General features: G+C 36.0%; 2 protein-coding genes across 12 annotated transcripts in view; both read right to left on the reverse strand.

Annotated features, from left to right (window-relative positions):
• Positions 1-27,093, reverse strand: part of Rabgap1 (RAB GTPase activating protein 1) — a 162,373-nt gene that overhangs the window by 49,079 nt on the left and 86,201 nt on the right. The window contains exon 1 of one of the 11 annotated variants that reach the window (XM_048813117.1): positions 17,692-17,992. The exons of the other annotated variants lie outside the window; for them this stretch is intronic. Coding sequence (XP_048669074.1) covers positions 17,692-17,895 — 204 coding nt within the window. The 5' untranslated portion in view covers positions 17,896-17,992. Of the gene's footprint in view, positions 1-17,691; positions 17,993-27,093 lie in introns of those variants that run through there. 11 annotated transcript variants of the gene reach the window in all.
• Positions 13,550-17,827, reverse strand: Gpr21 (G protein-coupled receptor 21). The gene is made up of 2 exons (XM_015497610.2): positions 17,692-17,827; positions 13,550-17,275 (listed from the first exon to the last, which is right to left on the reverse strand). The coding sequence occupies exon 2, from the start codon at positions 16,879-16,881 to the stop codon at positions 15,835-15,837; it is 1,047 nt and encodes a 348-aa protein (XP_015353096.1). The 5' UTR covers positions 16,882-17,275; positions 17,692-17,827; the 3' UTR covers positions 13,550-15,834.

Genomic DNA, 27,093 nt, shown 5'->3' on the forward strand with positions numbered 1-27,093 from the left:
ATGGGAAAGGCAGCAGAGCACAACAGAACAACAGACACTAGTATGGCAATTTGTAAATCAATGGATGTGTAACTGATGTGATTCTGCAATCTGTGTATGGGGTGAAGGTGGGAGTTCATAACCCACTTGAATCAAAGTGTGGAATATGATATGTCAAGAAATTTGTAATGTTTTGAACAACCCACAATAAAAAATTAAAAATAAATAAATAAATAAATAAAAAGTAAAATAAGAATTCATACCCTATTTGAATCCAATGTATGATAACATGATATGTCAAGATCATTGTAATGTTTTGAGCAACTAATAAAAAAAAAGTCTACATAAAACAAACTTTGAAAATGGGCTTTTTGGCTGGGCATGGTGGTGCACGCCTGCAGTCTCAGCTACATGGAGGATAAGGCAGGAGGACCCCAGGTTTCAGGCCAGCCTCAGCAATTTAATGAGATCTTGTCTTAAAAAAAAAAAAAGCCTAAGCCAACTGCCCCTGGGTTTGAAAGAAAGAAGGAAGGAAAGAAAATAGGCCTTTTCTTTTTAATCATACGAAGTGCTTCCTTGGATGAAGGCTGTCCAATGTTTATCAAAAAGGAGAAAAACTAAGACCCGTCTCTAATAACATGTAGATAGAGACATATATGATGTTCTTAAATATAAAAAAAAAAGTATGTCAAATCTCAATGAATGGCTCTGCTCTTCTCTATGTTACAGGGGAGAAAAGGCTATTTCTTCTAAATATCAGGTATCCTTCACATGTATCTTAATGATTTCAGATTTTTTTTCTAAAGAGAGAGAGAGAGAGAGAGAGAATTTTTTTAATATTTATTTTTTAGTTTTCGGTGGACACAACATCTTTATTTTATTTTTATGTGGTGCTAAGGATCGAACCCAGTGACCCGCGTATGACAGGCTAGTGCCATATCCCCAGCCCAATGATTTCAGATTTTTAAAAATCAGTATTTTTGTTGGGTGTAGTGGCACAAGCCTGTGATCCCAGTAACTTGAGAGGCTGATGCAGAAGGATTCAAAACTCCAAAGCTTCAATACATCAAACACAGACCAGACTGGAATAATATTTACCTGAACATGGGTAACTTAAAGGCAATTCAAAAGCTGGCCACAATGTGTGCATAGTGGACACAGACAAGGAATGAAGAAAATGGAATGCTCTCCTTGCTCACAATGTCATGTATAGGACACACTCTCTGGGGTTAGGCACTTCTATCTAAAAACCGCCTCTTCTGCTTACTAATCTGCATGAGTCTGGGCAAGTCATTTACTAATCTGAACCTTTTCTATCCATAAAATCTATGCAATTTCCCCTGGCTTATCAGAAGCAAAAGAAATATGGCACAGAAAGTAGGTGGCATAAGGCCTGATACATCAGTGGTAACTCTTTCCCACAAGATTTGAGATTTATGATGCTGGCCCATTTCCAATTTGGGAGAGATGCCAAGGGACAAAATGTGTATTTGGCAGGTTTTCCTGTTTGGGATTTAGTGCCCTGTGGGGGAATCTATAATCACAGTAAGTAATTCTGAAATCTATTATATAATATCAACATTATACTTTATTATAATCATGTGAAATTTTAAAGAAGATAAACCCAGTAGCAAAAAACCTGACACTTATAAATATAATACAGTAAGAAATGTTTTTGTCTTTTTAGCTTATAAATCATACTAATCCAAACACACTGTAGAGCTCAATATGAAATACTTTTGCTAATTAACCTTTTTTTCTTTTTTTTGGTAGATCATTTGTCAGAGGTAAAATCCACTTGGGTTTCCACATTATTACTGTGATTTAGGAAGTTCTTCTATATCAAGACATTGCTAGCAAAAAGATTTCATCTCATTCCAGTTAGAATGGCAGCTATTAAGAATACAAACAACAATAAGTGGGTGAGGAGGTACACTCATATACTGCTGGTGGGACTGCAAATTGGTGCAGCCAATGTGGAAAGCAGTATGGAGATTTCTTGGAAAATTGGAAATGGAACCACCGTTTGAACCAGCTATCCCTCTCCTCCGTCTATACCCAAAGGACTGAAAAACAGCATACTATAAGGGACACAGCTACATCAATGTTTATAGCAGCATAATTCACAACACCTAAACTGTGGAACTAACCCAGATGTCCTTCAGTAGATGAATGGATTAAAAAATGTGGCATATATACACAATGGAATATTACTCAGCAATAAAAAGAGAATAAAATCATGGCATTTGGATGGAATTAGAGAAGATAATGCTAAGAGAAGTTAGCCAATATCCCCCCAAAAAACCCAAATGCCGAATGTTTTCTCTGATATAAGGATGCTGACTCATAGTTGGGTAGGGAGGGGGAGCATGGGAGAAATAGATGAATCTTAGATGGAGCGGAGGGGTGGGAGCGAAAGGGAGTGGGCAGGGGATTAGCAAGGATAGTGGAATGTGATGGATATCATTATCCAAAGTACACGTATGAAGACACGAATTGGTGTGAATATACTTTGTATATAACCACAGATATGAAAAATTGTGCTCTATATGTGTAATAAGAATTGTAATGCATTCTGCTGTCATATATAAATTTAAAAAATTAATTAAAAGACTATCAAATAATTTTGCAACTCCAAACATCTCTACCCTTTCTTTACTTCCCCCAGTAAACAATTTATCCCAAACATGCAAAACAAAAGGCAACCATGTATTGTCATTAATGAACTATCACAGAACCTTTACTGCAGAAGCCAGACTTGATAAGCCTGTTCTAGAAACATTTGCAAAACAGCATCTCTAAATTTTATAATTTAAAACTATATTAGCTGAATGGTTACTTAAGTATTATGTTGACTCTATGGCATACAATGTAATAGAAAAGTAACTGACTTCTTCAGAAAAGATGGCTATTTAATAAAATAATGTACTTCTATTACATTATTTTAGTCCAAATATGGCAGTATAGTGCCCTTCTAAAAATAAGTCCAAATCCCAAGTGATATGCAGCCCTTTAGCTACGTTCATTTCCTTTTAGGGCTCAAGTTTCCCACAGGAAAATTATTCAATGTTTTACAGAACTATTCCAAATCATGTATAGACAAGGCTAACTGCAAGGCCTAACTTTTCTTAAGTGACTATTACTGATTGTCCTTCACAGCAACCCATCATAGGGAGGCCCAACAGGCAGGAAATACTCAAGATTGTCATGTGTGTTCAATGACAAAAGTGAACACACACGGTGCCACTGAGTAAAAAAGGTGATGGTGATGGGGGCTGGGGTGGGAGGATGGGGGGTGGAATTTATGAGTTAGCCAAATCAGAAGGAACAGAATTTCTATGCACAAAATCATATTCCAAACAAATGATTCTGATAATTTAAAGTACTTCATTCAACTTTATTATTTATGATACTGAGTAAACTGCTTATTAATACAGCTTAACACTGATTGTATTATTTGACTTATTCGTTTGAGGGCTGTATAAAGCATCATGTATCATGAATAAAAATATCCTTAAAATCACCCACAACTAATATACAGTACTCATTATGCATACTACCCACACACAGAATCAAGTATCACATTCTTTAAGCTATATTTCCACATAACCTAATTAATTATGATTCTAAAAATGTTTATCAATGTTTTCTGTTTTGTTTCAAAAAGTCAGTTTCTTCTGAAATTAATAAGTTTAAAGTCAGATTAAGTGTGCCTATTGAGAAGCAAAAATAAACAGCCCCTTAAAAATAGCTAGACTTATTAAAACATAATTACAACTCTATGGAAGTTTCCTGCTCTTAAAATATTTTTAAAAATTAAATTACATAATTGATGTGAACATACTTTATATATAGAGATACGAAAAATTGTGCTCTATATGTGTAATAAGGATTGTAATGCATTCCACTGTTGTCATGTATTTAAAAAAAATAATAAAATCAATTAAAAAATTAAATAGGAATGTATGTTTTAAAGACAGTGGTTCCAAAATATTTCTATCAGCAAACTGCAGAACTGCATTCATAATTCTGTACAAGGTTTGTATTCATATACATATTCCAGATGAAAGGTATATATTCTGAAAATCAATGTTTATTTTAGTTATATGTTTTTATATAGCTTTCAGGTAAAAATTATATTTTCTGGAGCCCAAAGGAATAAAAAAAAAATCGGTTTAAGATTTTAACTTTTCTAATGAAGAATTAATCTTGAGAAACAAATATTTAAATCTATATTATTTTATCATTAATATATAAATTATTAAGCAAACTAGATCTTTTTCTATCAATCTAAAAACTTAAAACTTATCACACAGGAAATCATTCAGTCAAAGAACTAGGATCTATGTATTAAAGGGCCCTCCTAGGATTAAATTCTTATATTCTTCTACTTAAAATTCTTGGAAAACAAAAACTTTAAATGTTACTGAATAAACTGTGATCTTCAATTTCACTTAAGCAAAATCTCTGCTCTTCAATCTCACTAGCAGTACACACATTACACACATCAATGAAGACATTCTAGACCATCAATTTCATTTATTTCCTCTAACAAACATTTCTGAGGTTGTTACCAGTAATCAAGAGAACGTTTTAGCTAAAAAATGAACACAATGTCAAATTTTAATTTTTTTGATGGACAGCACCAATGGAAAGACTATTTTTATTTTACTGAACTCCAAACCTAACATTTGTTTCCCTTCTTTCTAAATCAGCTGGAAACGCCTGTTTCTAAGAGCCAGACAAATGTTGAACAACTTTTTTGACTTATTTGTGTGGCATTACCGAATCTAAGGGAGATCTAATCCTGGATTCCAATCCCAGCTGTGCAACTAACTTTATCACTACTCTGGGTATGGCCCCTAAGGGATCTTTTAGCTCTGTCCCATTACCTAAGCAAAAATCATAAGTTTACCTCTAATTCCTAATTAGATCCAAATCTGTTAGTCACTTATTTCAGGCTTTGATCAGTTTGTTTCTGACTTTATTCTTCACTATGACCTCAATTTGAATCCTCTACCCCTTTACCCTATTCACAAGGAAGACAGCTGCACGAGCTAACATGTATTGAATGCTTACTGTGTACGATGTACCATGTTGAGTTTTACATGCATTAGCTCAATTAATGCTCACAATACTTGAATGTTATTAGTGTTATTAGTTAAGACAACTGAGACTAACAGCAATTGTGTACTTTACCCCAACTCTCACAGCTATTAAGTGGCAGGGCTAAGATTCAAACCCAGATCTGTTCCCATCTCAAGCATACACTTTAAATCACTACATAACGCAGTGTCTTTATTCCTTAAGTATATAAATGGCCCCTCTTATGATGGGGATGTTACTCAGTGGTAGAATTCATGCCCAGCATGTGCAAGGTACTTGGTTCAGTCCCCAGTCCTACAAAACAAACAAACAAAAAGCTCCCTTTCATGAAACCTTTGAAGCTTAAAAACCAAAACTTTAATTTCCTCCTGAGATCAATTACATTAATTCAATACCTTTTTTAGCACTTTGGCCTCAAACTTCCTTTCTATCTCTGAAATATTAAAGGTCTCACTGTAAACCCCGATGTTTTTTGATGAAGTACAACTAAATATTGTATGTGAATCTTAATGTCCACGAATCGTATAGCACCACCTTTTTGGAAAGCATTTTCTGAAAGCAGGACAAAAAACATAAAACATCAGTATGAACTGGAGCAAATCATCAACACAGGACAAACTTGAGGGATTTATAATCCCTGAGATAAGGAAGCACAACAGGCTGCTCCACTTTTACAATGGGGCTTTCTTCTGGGGGTCTGTGCCAAATTTTGCAGTGCCGAAAGTCACTAGGACATACTGAACTCTGGGCAAAAAAAAAAAAAAAACAAAAAAACACTAGGAACAATCTTTTACTGAGTTTTGACCATGCCACCAAGCACAATCCTACATACTTAAGATATGACAGTATCTACTTTTCACAATAATTTTAATGAAATGTTGTTATCCTATTTTATAGAATAGAAAATCAAGCACTCAAATTCTAAAAGTCCATGCTTCTTTTCACTATCTTCCCCTTTCGGAGGGACAGAAATAAGAGAAATGATGATATAAGAATATGCAGTAACCACATGAACAATTTTAAGATTAATTTATTAATGTAACATGCACCTCATCTTGAAGAGACTAGTATGATAGTGTCACCTTCATTCAAAGATGAGGATCATTCTGAAGTTCAGACAGATTATCTAATTAATTATCAGAAGCAGGGTCTAAATTTGGTTTTATTTCCAGTGCTCTACAGGCCACAACACACATCCTCAATAAAATGATGTTAACATTTAGTGGAATGGTTTCAATTCCTACAAATATCATGTCATGAAGAAGGGAAACCTTTAAAAATGAAAAAGGCTTGGGTCAGATTTTGTTCCCCAGAGGCCACAAATGGCCTTCTTACTTTTCTCTTGTGGGGAAGAGGGTTCCTAGCTATACATAAATGGCTTTAGCAATGGGGATTTCCTTACTTTTTCTGGAAAAATTTCAGAAATACATCATGTCGTCTAAATGCTTTCTCCCCAAAATACTGTCTTACCAACTCAATTCATTTCACTGTTGTTAAAAACTGTAGACACAAAATTTGAAGTTTTATTTTGGCAAAGCCAACATAATCTCTTTGTAAGAAGACCTTAAATGACTATAATCATGATTATTCAACCTAAAGCTATGTTTCTTGCTTTGTAAAGGTTTTGTTTTTTTTTTCATGTCCCATCATTTAATAAGTTGTAGATCACTTTATTATGTTCTTTCTCTATTGATCCTTTGGGTTCCTTTAATCCTGTCCAGTTGGACAGTCCATGTCAATCTCATGCAAAGAATGGGAAGGCTGAGGAAAGGAACAAAAGAAACAAATCCTACTCTACTCACAGCCTCGCCCATCTTATACACTGTCTTGGAAGGAAATCCATCTAACATGTACCTCCTTACCTATGAACTTCAGACAGTACTACGCATTCCTCTCATGATCTCGTAATGCTGGGTCTTGTATTAGATATACTTAAGCACCAGCATGGTAAACACATATACTCATATGCGTAAATATGAATGTATTACATTCACACATATATGTAATATATGTGTTTTCATGCATTCCTTCTCATGATATGAAAGAAGAATACAGCTGAGGACAGAGGCACATGCCTGCAATCCCAGCGATTTGGGAAGTTGAGGTAAGAGCACTGAAAAGGCAACCCTTAGCAACCAAGTGAGATTTTTGTCTCAAAATTAAAAAAATTTAAAAAGGGCTAAGAGTGTAGCTCAGTAGTAAAGTATACCTGGTTTTAATCTCCAGTACCAGGAAACATAGAGAGAAGGGGGGTGGGTACAGAAGGAGAGAGACGGGGAGGGAGGGAAGGAGGGAGGGAGAAAAAAATATGTATTTGCTGTCTTCCTTGGTAAAATTAAAACTAAGGGGCTGGGGACATAGCTCAGTAATAGAGCACTTGCCTAACACAAGATTCCTGGCAAAACATACACACCTTTAAAAAAATCGGAGAAGATTCACACGAGGCAGATGATATAGTGGATTCTTACCAAAAAGTTCTTTGAGACTGAAAAATGTTGACGAGATTACAAAAGGGCAAAAATATTGACTTTGTCTATCTTTCTGGAAGGATGAAATGAAATGATGAACAGGAAACTTCTCTATAAAGAGCCATAGGTGGTTAGTGCTAGTGTGCCTTCATTTCCTACTTCAGCAGTATGTTATGTTCTAGCCCAGGTTTCCTCCCTGGTTTCTTTTTTCTTCTGCTAAAATTCATTTGCCTTTTTTCTTTAAGTGTGAGAGTGTAGTTGGACAGGAAGTAATTATTTCACACATAGACTTAACCATTGGGGATGGGAGTGGGGGTAGAGATTGAACTCTGGGACATTTTACCACTGAGTTACATCCCCCATCCTTTTTATTTTGAGATGGGGTTTCTCTAATTTAAAGCTGACTTCAAATTTTTTCCTGATTCTCCTATATCAGTCCTCCAAATCACTGAGATTATAGGTGTGCACCATTGCGCCTGGCTTCTCATAAAAATTTTTATCTTAATGAGGTTTTCAACAAGATATCTTTGTGCTATCTTCAGCTATGACTGGCATCTGGAGTGTCTGGTTCAATTTCTCCTGTCTTTTGCTGGGATGGTAAAAATCAGTTGCTTATTTGGGCCAGCTTAGGATGAGAATCAAGGTAGGTGGGGCACAGGTGTAGGGGCAATAGTGTCTAAACGTTCCTTATATAAAATTCTATCAATTCTGTCTTCAGCTTCATATTACCCTATGCTTGAAGGGGCATCCTAAGAATCTAATTCCAAATTAGTTACTGGTTCCATGGACAAATAAGCATGCTTTTTTTTCTTTTTTTTCCCTTCCCCACATCTTGACTTCAGGATTCAGCTTTCCTGATTATGTGGAGTCAGTTACCACTTGTCCACTGGGTTTCTATATTTCAAAATTTTACTGACATTAGTCATCTGCCATATGCATTATACCTTTGGTGTTCTATTCTTATGGTGGAGTTAACAGAAATAAATATGCACATTCAATCTGCCATATTTTAGCAGGAAATTTATATTTCAAGCCCATGAGTTGGCTTATCCATTGCTAAAATACACAGACCTTAGAGTCAAAGAATTGGATTTGAATCTTAACACTCCCTTACTATTTGTGTAACCTTGGGAGCATCTTACCCTCTCTAAGCCTGTTTCCTCACACATAAATCAGGAAAATTAAAAATAACTAATTAGGAGGTTCCTGTGAGAATTACTGAGGTAAGAATTTAGGCTTTAGAATCAGAAAGACCTGGGTTAAAATTCCATAACTTTTGCTTACAAGCTATGTGACTCTGAATCTCAGTTTCCTTATCTATACAATGGGACCACTAATAGTCACTAGCTTATACAGTATTGGTAGATTTAATTTGATAAGGTTTATGAAAATCTCCTGAAACACTAATGAGCCTCAGGAAACATTTATTTTGTTGTTTATGCTACCTATGCCTAGAACTATACACATACACATACACATACTTGTGCATATCCCAGGGCATAGCTGAGTGAAGCCAAATTCCAACTCCTCTGCAAAAGTAACATGGTATACTAGAAAAAAAGAAATGAATTAGAAGCAGAAGTCTGAGTTTTATCATAAACAGATGTGTGCCCACTGGGCTGGTTTCCTGTCTACACAATGACAGAATGAAACTAAAAGATTATTCTAAGGTCCTTTCCATTTAACAAATCCTATATCCCCCCTTTGCTAGACACGATCTGACTTCTATATATTTAATGTCTCAACCCTAATTATCTGACTTACCTAATTTTTGTGGATATTTTCATATATCTTACTTTTCTAAGTAGGCACTACATAAAAACCAAAATGAGCTGTTCTCCTAAACATAAAGAGATTAAGTCTGCCCTTTGAATAATTATCAAACATAAAATGAGTATGTTTTATGGTAAAAGATAAGACCTGTGATATAAAATAATCTTAATCCATTAAGTCACAAGTTCTATATAAGATGATAGGGTATAACGAGTTAAAGAGAAAAGAATGAGTTGCAGGTTAGCAAGACTACTCAGAGTTCCAAGGAATTTGACTAAAATGTGACAAAAGAAGTAACTGAATTTAAAAAATAGTATGTCAATTAGAAAGCAGGTTGATCATTACTGGAAGCAAAGATGATTTCAACTTTTAACATGATCCAAATGATAAGGTTTTCCTAAATGTAGAGACTGGTCTTTGGCCTTAGTCTAATACCAGTAACACATTACAGAATCACTTTCTGAGATTTTCTCCTCATCTGCATATGGTTTGGCTTCCCCAAAAGATCCACCATCATGGAAAGAATGCTCCCTATTGCTAGCATTTATTTCTAATTTTGAAATAATAAAGTGACATAATGATTTTACATGTCAGCACCATGTGAACTCACCCTAAGAATCAGGACCTATTGTGTGTCCCAACAGGAGGCTTTCATGAATTCCACCAGATAAAATCACTCTGTGAGGCTTCTTGGGAGACAGATAATCATAGAATTTTTCCACATAGAACATTTGGAGAGTATAAAGTTCTACAAGAAAACAATGGCACTTCTTTACATCCCTCTCTGAGGCTAGTGATACTGCCTGGCACACAGCAGAGTTTACTGGATAAGTATTTCTGGACTGCTTCTTAAACTTTCCCTAAAAGCCACTGCCTCTTGCATAGTACTGTGTTTAACAGTAACTTAAGAGATACCACTTCTGCTAAAAGCACTGACTCTTTACTTAGGCCTGCTAGTGACCAATGGGTAATTAAAGCAGGATTAAGCTTGGCATCTATGTCTTCATTTTGTATTTGTCTTCAGATTCTTGCTCAGCTCTGCACATAGACATGCTAATCATCTAAGGAATGTTCATTTAAAAATCGGTAATACAAGGTTTATTAGTTCCAAATTTACCTAACCTGTCAAGACCAAGACAAGAATTGCAAGAACATCTGACTGTCAGCTTTTGCTGCATCAGACTCTTGGAATGGTGCCTAAAAGTCTCAAGTCATTGCCTTCTTCCAGGAACACAGGTCTGAGAAGTAAACATCCTGAGCAACAGTTGGAAATTACTCCCCTCAAGTGACAAAGAACTTCTCTGGAGCCACTCACAGAACCAGAACTGAGAGAATGATAACCAGACCACCATCTGACCAAGACTGCTTAATTATGCATTAATCTGCCCTGTCCCAATTCTTCTTTGATTTGAACCTAAAGCCCTTATCAGCATCTAGAAGTCAGGGCTGAGATGCTGGATCTCACTTGCCTTCCCCATAGAGCCATACTGATTCACATTTGTTTTCCTGCTTTTCATCATTACCTTTTCTGTTTGGTGTTTATAGTGACTGAACCTGGTTTGTTGGAACCCCGGTTTGCCGTCAGGTCTCTGGATGAGGAGTCTAGTAACAATATGTTGAATTTAAGGCTACTATCATTTTTGAAAGATGAGAATTTTATTTTTGTCTCTTTTTTCAGGTCTGGAAATTGCTAAATAGCATGGAGTACGATTTACCATTGAGCTTCAAAGATTTTAATGTGGGAAAGGTCATCATGACATATAGCTATTATGTCCTTACTTGTAAAAGCATGGCAGATACGAATAGCAGTAATCAGTTTTATCTGCAAATCACTTTACAATTTTCAAAGTACTTTTATATTCATTATCTGAATTTAATCCTCTAAGTAAGTAATCCTATAAGGTATTAAAGGACCATTAGTTTCTTTTCAGGAAGAAATTAAGTGCTTACTTACTAAGCTTAATGAACTGAACAGTAAGATAAACATAGATTTTCAAATTTAACTTTTTAATCCTATCATGATGCCCCTTGTCACTCAAACTATGAAAGGTCAAATGACTCATTTATAGCCATAAGAAGAATCTACAGTATTTCTAGGATCTGGAAAATAATTACAATATGCATTTAATAAATATTTAGTTTTCCTCAACCTGAAATAGACAAATTATGCAAAAATAAAATCACAAAAAGACTTATGAACACTTTTTAAAAAGGTCACAGTACCCCACTTCTCCCATCCTTAAGCCTTCCAAAATCTGCTCATATAACAATAAATTCTGGTTTGTCAATAATTTATTTCACAAATCTGTTATGATACAGAAACACAAAGTCAATGAAATTAAGATATTTCCTACAAAGTCACTGTGTAAAATTTTCAAATAAACCTAAAAAGCTGAGTAAACTCTTTCCAAAATCATTCTACCATCTGGAAGCCTGTGTCACTTGAATTTTCAATTTCAAAGAGATAGACAATGCATTTGTGGTATGAAAATTCAAGTTTTCCCAAGTTTTGAAATAATGAGATACATTATTCAAGTACAAATGAAAAGTCATTATAAAAGACTTAAAAAAGAATTTATCAAGCAATAAGGCTTAAAGTAAACCTTTTCCAAAACTCTTACCAAGATAGAATTCTGGGTAAGAGTCAACAGGATCATGAAAAATTCAAATATTCATGGAAGCTAGAGAGAAATTAAAGAAAAAAAGGTGGGGAGAGAGCAGGATATCAGGAAAACAAAAAGTAGAACAGTGGAGTAGATCCAGGGGAAGGGAGGAGGAATGAGTAAAGGGAGCAAATGCAGAACAAAATTGATCAACTTATCCTATATTGCATCTATGAGTACATCATAATGAATTCCACTTTTATGTATTAACTATAATGACCAATGTAAAAAATAATAAATAGATGGAAGACAAGTAGAGTAGAGGAAGGGAATCAAGGGGGAGGGAGAAGAGGAAAAGGGGAGGTTCTGTGGACTGAATGAGAATGCTCAAGCCATGTTACATGCATTTATGATTATGTCAAAATGAACCCCACTATTGGGCTGGGGATGTGGCTCAGCAGTAGAGTGCTTGCCTGGCATGCACGAGGGACTGGGTTTGATCCTCAGCACCACATAAAAATAAATAAAATAAAGGTATTGTGTCCATCTACAACTCAAAAAATAAATAAATAAATAAAAATTAACCCCACTATAAAAAATAAAAGAATAAATTTAAAAATTCAATTATCAATTCTGGTATAAGATAATGTTCTTACTAAAGTGGAGCACTAGTTCACTTATAATTGCTTTTTATGTCTATAAGGAAAAAACACATCTTCATTGAAATCACTGCATTAAAACATATAACTCATTTACAAATAAAACAGTATAATCTTATTTTAAAATTTACTATGAAATAATTTCCAATACAATCTCTAACAGTATTCCTCTGATATAAACTTTAAATAAGTCCTCTGATACTAGTCTTATACCATATTAAGTGAAATGAGCTATTCAAAGTATTTGAGTCTAAAAATATACTGTTTTCTCTTTCTGAACTAGTTGGTTTGGTATTTAAACTAAATGTTATTAAATGCTTCATTGATAAACTCCCAAAATATCATGCAGAAAGTAATCACACCACTGAAGACTGGAACTATGAACCTATTGTCCCCCCTCACCCAATACATGCACATACAACAAAACAAAAACCAAAATGAACAAATGGCAGTACAGAAAATGAATGTGAGAATAAAAGAGCTGATACCTGGAAGAAATCTTAGGTTTCCCTGAAGACAAGAAAAACTGGAAAGATAATTGCTATTAAAAAAGCATCAGGTGGGGAAGGACACTTTTTATTTTTCTTAAAAATTACTGATCTACTTTGCTTCCACTTTTGTTGGACTCAGATATTAACAGATATTCTAATGCTTAAAAACACTGTCTAATAAAATCCAAATTTGGAACTAGGAAAACAATGAAAATATCTACTTAAAAAAGATCTTATTAAAAGAACTGTCTTTGCAATCATTAAAAAAAAAAAACAACAGATTGGCCAGGCCTACTGGCACATGCCTGTAATCCCTGCAACTTGGAGGCTGAGGCAGGAAGATAGCAGGTTCAAAGCCAGCCTCAACAACTTAGAGAAGCCTTAAGCAACTTAGTGAGACCCTCTCTCTAAATAAAATATATAAAGGGCTAGAGATGTGGCTCAGTGGTTAAGCACCCCTTGGTTCAGCCCCCAGTACCAAAACAAGCAAACAAACAAAACCACATTGGTTAGCCATTACCAAAAAATTTAAATAAGTATTTTCTTTTTATAAAATGAACACCTATCAGAGCAAAAAATTAAAAAGGCCCAGCTCCTTTGATCTTAAGAAAGTAAAATCCATTGATTTAACATCAATTTTCTATATAAGTCTTTAAGATTCCCATATTTACTGAACAAAAAATTCATAAGCAAACTGCAAATCTGAATAGGTTACATTCTCTAGCAGATATGAAAAAAGGTAATTTTTTTTACATCTGTACCATTTTAACAAATATGAAATATGTATGATAAAAACTATTTTTCAGAATCCAGCAGTAAAGGTTTTCCATGTGAAACAGCAATTCAACAAAGTCATTCCTAAACCTAACTTGCAATTTCAGTATGAGTTCTAAATTCTGAAATAGCTTAGAATCAAATCTGCTAACACTAAATATAAAGAGCCAGTAAGCTTTTGAGAAGAACTGAGAATCTGATGCTTGAATGTTTATATAATAGTCACTTAAAATAAAAAAAAGTTTAAAGAGAAGACATTTGAGGTTAAAATCAAACTGATTTTAACTGAACCTAAAATCAAACAAATGTTGGTTTTTATTTTAAAAGGGCAAGGGATTTCTAACATCAGGATGGAAAACTAAAACATATCTGCCTGTTTTATAAATATCCATGTCCTTTCTTGGATTCAGAAATCCACTTTAGACCACGTCCCTTGGGTTTCTTCTATCTTCCATCTCCCTGAACACCACTGCTGCATTCAGATACCAACATTTAGCCAAAGGCAGAGATCAAATAAGTCGTCTGAAGATTTCTAAAAACTAAAACAGGCAGAAAAGTGAAGGAAATATTTTATGCCTAGAGCTGCCAGAAATCCTTCTCTCCTTTTAGAAAAGTAAACTTCTTGCTTTAAAGATAATCATTTTTAAGAACAAAACATGATACTATACACAAACACATACCATTCTGATAATAATTCTAGAAAATGATGATAAAATCCTATAGATTTTGCCAGTGTGTTAGAAAAACAAAAATGAAAAAAAGACTTAAAGAAAAAACTGTATGCCAAAGATTTTTTCTCCAGTAAAAAAAAAAGCAATAAAAGAGATTCAGATTAACCAGAATCTCCCCTTCCTTCACTCAACGTGGATTCTTTAACACTGAAAGAATGCTTTCCAAAATTAGTTTTTACTGTATTAGTTGATTCTATTTAACCACGAAGAAAACATGTCAATTAACTCCATTTTAAAAAATGAGTATATTACAGTGCGTGTACACATACATATTTACCCCACTCCCTGGGCAGGATACTGAACTCAGGGCTTTGCATATACTGACCATGTACTCTACCACTGAGCCCTACCTCCAGCCAATAGTATATTTTGACTTGATTACCTATGGCACTCTTCTGCTTGCTGTTCTAATATTTCAAAAGTCTTTGGATAAAAAAGAACAAAAAACACTAAAGTCACATTTTTATATATTTTCACCGTTATCAACTATACTTGCAATTAATTTTAGCTCACTGAAATACATTTTGTCATGAAAGAGAAATCTAACTCAATTCAAATATTCTCAATATACACAAACACCTGGGCAAAAATATTGCATCAATTACTTATATGCACATGTATCAAAATCTCTGTGAAGCATAGCACAAAAAAGTAGCTCAGTTTTTCATGAACTATGAGTTGGTTGCACTTTTACTTCTGTGGTTCATTGCAAAATTTTAAAAGTAATGTTTAATTGTTCACATTATTCACCCCATTAAGAGTTCTCTCAAGAGAATATAATGCAAAACATTTGGCTGTCTAAATGACAGTGTTGAAACTTGCAGTGTACAGATAAAAAAAATTAAATCCCTATTAATTTATCAGTATATTTTAATATTCCCTGTTGAAAGATATCAATTGCACAGGAAGTCCAAATGCTGGAAAGAATCTAGAAAAGTGACAAGAGAATGATGACTTTTAAAATGCTGACGCTTTTTCACACCCAGGTTCAGTCACGCCAGCTGGAGAGAGGTGTTAGGTATGGCTTTATTCCTTTAAATCTGAGAAATGTAGTCATTTCCATGACATTTCAAAAACTGGAACAAGAGAAATTTATCCTCATGATCCTGATTCTTCTGATTCAAAATCACATTTAGGAAAAAATTTCATGCAAACTTAAAAAAAAGATATTTGGATAGATCACTTGTGTGCTATTGCTTAGTCAAATTATTCTGTCCCCGATTTCCTAGTGAACTAGTGACTGAGCCATTTCAGACATGACATCCATTAAGGGGGCCTTTGCTCCTAACTGTATAAGGGTCCTTGTCAGTGGTCTGACTTGCACAAGTACACACAGCCCCTGATAGGCGTTTAAGTCCTCTTTGGAAGACACTGTTGGACAGACTATAAATGACACAATTGCAGAAACTGTTACTAATAGCAAGCCAGGTGGTCAAGAAGGATACGAAGCGGTTGCTGTGGCCAGTGGAACTCTCCAACAAGAAGTAGATAATATAGGGCAACCAGAGGACATAAAATACACTAGTGATGCGGAACAGGACCATGGCATAACGCTTATCGGGACAGGCCTGTTCTTCCCCAGTCTCCCCACTCTGGCTGCTGAAGCGGGCTTGCCTTTGGCTGATTTCCTTTGTATGCTGTTGGCAGATGCGGAAGATGTTGAAATATGTGAAGCAGACAATGAGGGCTGCTGGGGCATATAACATTATCACGATGAACAAGGTGAAGTATGGGTCTGTGTGCCAGGACTCCGCACACCACTGAAAGACATCTCCATGATATCCAGGTTTGCCCCAGTGGAAAAAGGAAGGCAGGAAGATGAGGGTGGAGTATAGCCAAATCAGGAAAATACACAGGCGTAGTCTCCAGGGTGTAACCAGGGTATTATACGTTAAAGGCTTAGTGATGGCAATGTATCTATCAATGCTGATACAGGCCAGAGAAGCCATAGAGACACTCTTCAGAACTGATACTGCAAAGCCAAATATCTGGCAAGTCAAGGACTCCTCTAATGGTAGGGAATAGTGAAGGAGTGATAAAGAAGGGACCAAGCAGCTTACCCCCACCAGGAGGTCAGCATATGCCATTGTCTGGATAAAATAACTTGTAGTGTGATGGTTCAACAAAGGTGCACAGTGAAATACAAAAATCACAATGATGTTGCCAGAAATAATCAATACTGTTAGAAAAACAATAATCAGCACTTCCAAAAGGCAAAAACTGACAGTTTCCAAGTAGTCAAATGCCAAGAGACAAAAAGGGTGGCTGCTCTGATTACCATCCAAGGTGGAGTTCATCTTGAGCTCAGGAGTGATCTCTCACTTCATGCTGCCGCTTGGCTGCTGCCAACAGTTCAAAGGAGCAGCTGCTGTCATTGCGGTCAGCTGTGCATGTGTATAATACTGCCAGAAGAGCCTCAGTCCCCAAGCTCCCGATGCTGCTGCTCTGATGCATTGCCTGCAGTGCAATTTCCCTTTAAATCCTTCTTGGAATAGGGAGAGCCAAGAGCCATCGTCTGGCCAGTCCCAGACGAGGCCATAGTGCCAAGTTCACCATACATATAGCACCAAGGGAGAAAGGTAAATTTTGGGGACAATGTCTTCAGGCCAAGTTAGGGTAGAGAAAAGGGCTAGAAGAAGGGAGGAAGATTAGGAGCTTCAGCAGGAGTTGTAATGAGTCTCCTCTGAACAGCTGATAGAAGAAAAGGAGAAAGCAATTTACATTTGCATCCAGTGCCCTAAATCGAAGAACCTAGCTAGCCCAGGCTGCTGTCACCCTTCCCACTCCACCCCTTCTGATATCACTACCATGGCTACAATCAATAACACCCCACATAACTGGTCCTTACTCTAAAGAGAAGCAACACCACACCAAGCTTTCAAGATAAACATAAAACAAAAGCAATCACAGATCAATCTACCCCCCATTTTCTTTCATTTGAGTTGTTTATAGAATCTGCTTATGGTAATTCTGAAAACATTTCATTACAATCACCACTAGTAAAATTAGCCAACATTCATTTATTTTTTCCATGAAATCCAATGTAATATTTTACATCTGAAAACAATTTAATAGAATATAACTGTTTAACTCAATTTCAGTGTTACCTGTAAGTCTGCACGCTGCAATCCAAACAAAAGCCACAATACTTCCTTAAGAGAAAGCCTTGCAATGCAGGAGTGTGCTTCCCTCCTGTGTACTGCAGAACTGAGACACAGAGGGAGGGGATAAAGGAGAAGGAGGGGAAACAGGGAGAAGAGGGGGCTTGGAAAAAGGAAGAAAAGGGGAGGGGAAAGAAAATGCATGCACATGCTCTGGCATCTTTAGCAACTCATTAGAATGCATTGCCAGAGAGGTGCTCCTGGATTTCCAGACTGCACAGTCGGGGAATGGCTTAGTACACCCGCAGTGCAGCATTTAAAAGCTGTTTCCTCGTCTGTCTGGAATCCCTCTCTTAAGCAGAAAAGCAAGGAAAATTGGTAGCAAGGAAAACGGGTAGTAGCCAGGGCAGCGAGTCAGGAATTAGATATGAATACATTTCCACAAAGGCAATAATGGGAAATTCCTATTTTCTTTTAGCATTTTTCCAAGGAACAAAGAATATTAAAGAAGAAGTGTGTTAACTGTATATGGCAAGTGAGAAATCATAATTCAGCTGCATGAGAAGTTCTAGCTGAACAGTTAAATATTCAGCATTTTCTCTCTCATGATTCACTGGATATTCACCAGTTTCAAGAAACTTTAAAATCAGTTTTTCAAGATAAAAATAAAGAAAATGTTCCCCAATCTGATATACAAAAAGCACACACACACACACACACAGAAGTAAGGTTGGTCTCCCACACACAATATCTTTATTTTTATGTGGTGCTAAGGACCAAACCCGGGGCCTCATGCATGCAAGGCAAGTGCTCTATCACTGAGCTACAACTCTACCCCCGACATTTTTTTTTTAAAGATACATTTTTAGTTGTAGATGGATACAATATTTTTATTTTATTTATTTTTATGTGGTGCTGAGGATCAACCCCAGTAGGTGACTGACACCTGGGTAGGCCACACCCAAGGACACAGTAAGAGAAGGGGACACACACAAGGCACTTCCATGGAAGATTCTATCCTAAACAGGGCAAGGGGTTATATTACAAAGGAACAGGTGAGCATAGCTTCACCCATGGGGCTATAGCAAGACACACCCATGCACGAGACAATGACCACATTTCTGTGACTGAGCGCCTCAGCACCCAGCCAGGGAGTGTGACCCAGTCACGTGTAAGGTTGGTCTCCCACACACAATATCTTTATTTTTATGTGGTGCTAAGGACCAAACCTGGGGCCTCATGCATGCAAGGCAAGTGCTCTATCACTGAGCTACAACTCTAGCCCCGACATTTTTTTTTTAAGATACATTTTTAGTTGTAGATAGATACAATATTTTCATTTTATTTATTTTTATGTGGTGCTGAGGATCAACCCCAGTGCCCTCACATGTACTAGGCCAATGTTCTACCACTAAGCTACAAGCCCAGCTCTACATTTACATTCCAGTAAGTTCAAAACCTTTTATGTCAGGTGTGGTGGTCATACCTGTAATCCCAGTGACTCAGGAAGCTGAGTCAGGAGGATCACGAGTTCAAATCCAGCCTAAGCAACTTAGAAAAACTAAAAGCAACTCAATGAGACTCTGTCTCATTGGGTTAAGTGTCCCTGGGTTCAATCCCCAGTACCAAACAAACACTCCCCCCCAAAACAAACAAACAAACAAACAAAAAAACAAAAACCCTTTAAAGCTCCCTAGACAGACATTACTTACAAGAACTCCCTAGAGGAGAAATGACTTCATAGAGACACCATGGTTTAAAATTATTTTCACAAATAAAACTTTAAAGGTATCTACTATAGTTAATTGCTCTATTGGAGCATGCAATGCACCAGAAAGTTCACAACAACCTAATTTCCTATAGAACCAGACAGCAAAAGAACTCAGCTGTGATATGAAAAATTGTGCTCTATATGAGTAATAAGAATTGTAATGCATTCTGCTGTCATGTATTTAAAAAAAAAAAAAAAACTCAGCTGTGAAACACTGGAATCATGGCCTGTATTTTGAGGCAGGGCTCAAACACTCCAATGGTCCCTCAGTATCTAAGGGAGACTAGTTCTGGGAACTGTGTCAGACACCAAAATCTGTAGATGCTCAGGTTCCTTATAAAAAGGGTGAAGTATTTGCATTTAACCTACATAATCTTCCTGTATCCTGATTACTTGTAAAACTGATATAATGTAGATGCTATTTAACTACTATGTTGTTTAAAAAATATTGTCAAGAAAAAAAGTGTGTGTAAATATTCAGTACTGAAGCAACTTTTTTCAATTAACACTTTCAATCTCTAGTTGGTTAAATTTGGGGATATGGAACCCACAAATCTGTAATCTGTGGATACAGAGGACCAATAGTATCTGATTTTCCACAATGTTAAAGTTTAAAGAAGGATCAACCACTTACTTCAGGAACCTCATTTTAGAGAAGAGGTCATAGGTACAGAACCCCATCTGAGTTCAAGGAAGCTAGATAGAGCACTAAGACTAGTACTCAGGATTTCAAACTTTACATCCAGCACTGTTCTTGATAAATCAATCCCCTTTTATTGTTGGGCATCCACAGGCAGGTTCCTGTGAGTAAGTATTATTTAATCATTGCCTAGTAAATCAATCTGCTTTATAATGAAATCATAACTAATAATTTGATAATGAAATCATAACTAATAATTTATTTTTCCAGACTTGTAAAAATGCATCTGGGCCTTTATAGTCTCCTTTGAATAAACAATTAGAAATGTAAATATTGATTATATGAGCTTGCTACTAGTTTAGGTTCTGAATAAAAGCTTCATGGCAAAAATGTTCCTTCCACTGAAATTGACAATCACTGAAGAAAACAATGCAGATTAGTTTCAGAAAAAAAGGCCAAAAGGATGGAAGGAAGGAAAAACATCAAGATACATTGATATTTCATTATTTTCTCATTATTAAAAAGGTTTCAGAGCCCAGCACAGTGGTGTGAGCCTGCAATTCCAGCTACTTGGGAGGCTTAGACAGGAGAATCCCAAGTTTCAGGTCAGCCTGGGCAACTTAACAAGAACTTGTCTTAAAAATAAAAAGAGCTGGGGGAAAAAATCTGTTGTAGAAGTAGTTTGGTGTAAATTTTGCCTACTAAACACTGACTTAAAAGGAACAGAAAGACATACTTACATAAAATAAAAAAACTTGGGGCTGGGGATGTGGCTCAAGGGTAGCGCATTCGCCTGGCATGCATGCGGCCTGGGTTCAATCCTCAGCACCACATACAAACAAAGATGTTGTGTCCACTGAAAACTAAAAAATAAATAAATTCTCTCTATCTCTCAAAAGAAAAAAAAAAAAAAACTAAAACCAACAACAACAACAAAACAAAACAAAGAAGGAACAGGAGGATTCTAGGAATAGAAAATGCCTTCCTTTGTCTTTATTCTCAACTCCAACTTAACATAAGTCACCAAACCCTAGGATAACTGGCAACTGGAGCTAAGAGGCTTCCATTCAAGTCTTACTAGTATCATCTAAAGATCAGGACTGAAGAGCTCCTGGCCAAAGACCAGAAAGAAAAGAACACAAAGAATTTAGTTAGAGGTACTTGTTTTGTAGAAATTTATTACATGAAGCCAACTGTAAACAATATCAAGTCTATCATGTTGATGAACTATGCACTGCATCAACAAATGAAAGAAAATAATGTTCATGAAATGCTGAAAAAGCTCTTAATAAAATTCAGTAGACATTCCTAATAAAAATTCCAACCTTAAGCTGCTCACAGTGGTGCATCCCTGTAATCCCTGCAATTCAGAAGACTTGAGACAGGAAGATTGAAAGTTCAAGGCAGCCTCAGCAACTAAACAAGGCTCTGTCTCAAAAAATAAAAAGGGCTGGAGATATGTCTCAATGGTACAGTGCCCCTAGGTTCAATCCCTCAGCACCATCACCACCACCACCAACAAATTCCAACAAAGAATTAAAAAAAAAAAGAAAGAAAGAAAAATTATTTATAAAAAATAAATAGCATATTTCCCCCAAAGACTGAAAAGCTAAAATCATTTTAACTAAAATCAGGAATTAGAGAAGGAATTTAATTATCACCATCATCAAATCTGACACTGTCTTAATATTTCTACCACATATAAAAACAAAATCAAGACAACTGGTAGCTTCCATAGACACTGAAATCAAAGAGGTGAAACATTTTTACTGTATATTTAGAAATCTAAAATATGCATTTTTGGAAATCATCAAAACTCAACAGGCAGATGAACAGAAAATTTATCAATGTTTTTTCTCTATTGAACCAAATGGAAAAACAAAAAACAAAAAAATCCTCCACTTACCTTGTGAGTACTCTAAGATAATCTGGGAATAAAATAAAAAAGGCACAAGACTCACATGAAGGCATATCTGAAGTCTTTACTGAACAGGTAGAAAGACATCCCATTATTCTTAGTTGTGAAGATATAATAACAATTTTCAATTTACACACTCAATGTCAATTAATGAATTCAAATTAGAATCACTACATAACCTTATAAGATAGTGGTGGTGATGAGATTGGATAAATGATTTTAAGGCTTTTGTGGAAGATTAAAATTGAAAGAATAGTCAAGTAATTCATAGGAAATAGAAAAGACTTGCTTCACAAAGTATCAGAACATAAATCATAGCCTCTTTAGTCAAAAGAGTATTGAGAGAGGAAAACACAAACAGGTTAGTAACAGAACAATCCCAGTATAGATGATAGAATGTAAGATATGACAATGATGGTAGTTGTACTCAGTAGGAAAATAGGAATAACACAACTGGCTATCCATCTGGAAGAAAGTAAAATTGGAATGCTATCTTATGCTATGTTAAAAAATAAATAGCAGATGGACTAAAGACATAAAAATTTTAACATGTAAAATAAAAATATTGTAACAAAATCTCCAAATTACATTTACAAAAGACTCTTAGGAGAGGTTTTTTTAAGTTTGTGCAGTAGTGGGAATCAAACTCAGGGGTTTTTACCACCAAACTACATACCCTTTTATTTTTGGTACTGGGGATTGAACCAAGGGGCATTCTGCCATGGAGATACATCCCCAGTCCTTTTTATTTTGAGACAGGGTCTGACTAAGTAGCTGAGGTTAGCCTAGAATTTGCCATCCTCCTGTCTCAACGTCCTGAGTCCACAGGATTATAAGTGTGTGCCACCATGCCTGGCAAGAGATAGGAAATATCTTAACCATGACACATTTTCTACATAGGAATTGAAAATGTTTTGCAAGGCATAAAACCATAAATAAAGCCAATTAAAAATTGACAAAATAGAAGTGGTGAAAGAGAGCATCCCTGTCTTGTTCCCATTTTTAGAGAGAATGCTTTCAATTTTTATCCATTTAGAATGATGTTGGCCTGGGGCTTAGCATAAATGGCTTTTACCATGTTGAGATACATTCCTGTTATCCCTAGTTTTTTAGTATTTTCAATATGAAGGGGTGCTGTATTTTGTTGAGTGCTTTTACTACATCCATTGAGATAATCACATGATTCCTATTCTACTGATGTGATGAATTACATTTATGGATTTTTTCGTATGTTGAACCAACCTTGAATCCCTGGGATGAATCCCACTTGATGGAGGTACACTATCTTTTTGATATGTTTGCCAGAATTTTAATGAGAATTTTTGCATCTATGTTCTTTAGAGATATTGGTCTGAAGTTTTCTTTCTTTGATGTATTTATGCCTGGTTCTGGAATCAGGGTGATATTGACCTCATACAATGAGTTTGGAGGTGCTCCCTCTTTTTCTATTTCATGAAATAATTTGAAGAGTTTTGGTATTAGTTCTCCTTCAAAGGTCTTATAGAACTAGCTGTGTTTCCATTCGGTCCTGGGCTTTTCTTGGTTGGTAGGCTCCTGATGGCGTTTTCTATTTCGTTGCTTGAAATTGATCTGTTTAATTTGTGCATATCATCCTGATTCAATTTGGGCAACTCATACGACTCTAGAAAATTTGTCAATGCCTTCAATATTTTCTATTTTATTGGAGTAAAAGTTTTCAAAATAATTTCTAATTATCTTCTGTCTTTCTGTAGTGTTGTTGTGATATTTCCTTTTTCATCATCAATGTTAGTAATTTGAGTTTTCTCTCTCCTTCTCTTTGTTAGCATGGCTAAGGGTTTGTCAATTTTATTTATTTTTTTCAAAGAACCAACTTTTGTTTTGTCAATTTTTTCAATTATTTCTTTTGTTTAAATTTCATTCATTTCATCTCTGATTTTAATTATTTCCTGTCTTCTTCTGCTTCTGGTATTGATTTGTTTCCTATTTTTCTAGGGCTTTGAGATGTAATGTTTGGTCATTTTTTTTTTTTTTTTGAGACAGATGAAAAAAATTAAAGGGATATGGATAGAAAAAGAAGAACTCAAACTAGCACCATTTGCCAACAATATGATTCTATCCTTGGAAGATTCCAAAAAATTCCACCAGAAAACTTCTAGAACTACTACATAAATTCAGCAAAGTAGCAAGATACAAAATCAACACCTATAAATCAAAGGCATTTCTGTATATCAGTGACAAATCCTCTGAAAGGGAAACGAGGAAAAACTACCCCGTTCACAATAATCTCAAATACAAAAAAAAATATTTGGGAATCAATCTAATAAAAGAGGTTAAAGACCTCTACAATGAAAACTAAAGAACGCTAAAGACAGAAATTAAAGAAGACCTTAGAAGACGGAAAGATCTAACTTGTTCTTAGGTAAAATTGATATTGTCAAAATGACCATACTACCAAAAAGCACTATACAGATTTAATGCAATTCCAATGAAAATCCCAATGACATTCCTCATGGAAATAGAAAAAGCAGTCATGAAATTAATCTGGAAAAATAGGAGATCCAGAATAGCTAAAGCATTCCTTAGCAAGAAGAGTGAAGCAGGTGGCATCACTATAAGAATTTAAACTATACCATAAAGCAATAGTAACAAAACCAGCATGGTATTGGCACCAAAAGAGACTGATAGACCAACGGTACAGAATAGAGGACACAGAGATAAACCCACATAATCACGGTTATCTTATATTAAACAAAGGCACCAGAAACATACATTGGAAAAATGATAGCCTCTTCAACAAATATGCTGAGAAAATGGAAATCCATATGCAACAAAATGAAATTAAACTGCTCTCTCTCACCATGAACAAAACTCAACTCAAAGTAGATCAAGGACCTAGGAATTATATCAGAGCCCCTGCATCTAATAGAAGAAAAAGTAGGCCAAAATCTCCATCATGTTGGATTAAGCCCCTTACTTCTTTAATAATAATCCTACAGTGCAAGAATTAAAATCAAGAATCAATAAATGGGATGGATTCAACTAAAAAGGTTCTTCTCAGCAAAAGAAACAATCAGTGAGGTGAATAGAGAGCCTACATTTTGGGAGCAAATTTTTACCATACACACATCAAACAGAGCACTACTCTCTAGGATATATAAAGAACTAAAAAAATCTAAACACCAAAAACCCAAATAACCCAATCAATAAATGGGCCCAGGAACTGAACAGACTCTTCTCAGAAGAAGACATACAATCCATCAACAAATATATGAAAAAATGTTCAACATTTCTAGCAATTAGAAAAATGCAAATCAAAACTACTTTAAGATTTCATCTCATTCCAGTCAGAATGCAGCAATTAAGAATACAAACAACAATAAGTGTTGGTGAGGATGTGGGGGAAAAGGTACACTCATACACTGCTGGTGGGACTGCAAATTGGTGCAGCCAATGTGGAAAGCAATATGGGGATTTCTCAGAAAATTGAGAATGGAACCACCATTTGAACCAGCTATCCCACTCCTCGGTCTAAACATAAAGGATGGAAAAACAGCATACTATAAGGGACACAGCCACATCAATGTATATACCTGCAAATTCACAATAGCTAAACTGTGGAAGTAACCTAGATGCCCTTCAGTAGATGAATGGATAAAGAAAATGTGGCATACATATACACAATATTCCATTGTGAATTATGTATATATATGTGTGTGTGTGTGTGTGTGTGTATACACACACACAGGGGTAGAAAAGATGGTGGATTGAGATGGACATCATTACCTAAGTACACGTATGAAGACATGAATGGTATGACTATACTTTGTATACAACCAGAGATATGAAAAATTGTGCTCTATATGTATAATATGAATTGTAATGCACTCTGCTGTCATATATAACAAATTAGAATAAAAAAATAAAAATCGACTAAAAATATGTATAATGCAGCTGCAAAACATTAATATTCATAATTTATAGAGAGTGATCAGAAATTAACCTCTTAAATAGACAAAGGTACAATGTTGGGGAGTGATATTGGCCCAATTATACTGTTATATTGTGTGCATGTATGTGTAACAACATATCCCACTACTATGTACAACTGTAATAACCACAATAAAAAATGTGAATACCATGGGGCTGGGGTTGTGGCTCACCGGTAGAATACTCACCAAGCTTGTGCAAGCTAGGTTCGATCCTCAGTACCACATAAAAATAAATAAACAAAAATAAAGGTATTGTGTCCAATTACAACAAAAGAATTTTTTTAAATGTGAATAGCAAAAAATTGTACAAAGAATATGAAGAAGTAATTCAAAGAAGAGCAAAATCACTCACATTTATTGGCAGTCAGGGAACTGCAAACTAACAATACACTGGTATCAATACTGCAAACTAACAATATTATTAGGGAGGAAGATGGCGGCGAGGGGAGTGCATTGCCCCCGTGTGCCGCGTCACAGTGTGGGAGAATGACGAGTCAGGACGGCTAAAGGTTATCTTGTTAGGAATTTCCAGCAATAGTGGGGTGCTCCGGAACCTGGAGGAAGGATTTCCATTGCACGAGGATCGGCTACGGGGGCTCAAACGCGAGAGATTTGTCCGCACGGAGGGTCACACTGCTTATTCAGCAAATCGCCCCACGGCTAGAGTCTGCGGCGCACACTGGGAAACGAGGAGATAGCGACGCAGGGATAGAGCGCTGCAGTTTCCGTGGGCTTCTGCCAGCTGTGCAATTACCGTACTAAGTGCTGAATTCTGGGTTTGAGACGGGGGAAGGAAGCGGTCCAATTCAGTTCTCCACACCGGTCAGACCACAGAGGAGACAAGTGGCCACCATCTTGGAGAGCTGATGACACCATCCCTGTTTTCGACTGATCGCAGCTCATTCAGCCATAGAACAGGTAATTTCAGGCTGCCATTCGCCTGCGGCTTGCAGACAAATTACTCAGGCTCAGTGCTAAATAACCCGCGGAAACTGCTTCTTGGAGACTGCTCTTATCAGAACATACACCGAGCACGGAGCGGCTGAGTTCCGGATCCCGGTACTACTCTGGCCCAGGGCTAAGGAGCCCGCGGAAACTGCTTCTCGGT

Source organism: Marmota marmota, unplaced genomic scaffold (genome assembly GCF_001458135.2).
Source record: "Marmota marmota marmota unplaced genomic scaffold, marMar, whole genome shotgun sequence".
Taxonomy (NCBI): domain Eukaryota; kingdom Metazoa; phylum Chordata; class Mammalia; order Rodentia; family Sciuridae; genus Marmota; species Marmota marmota.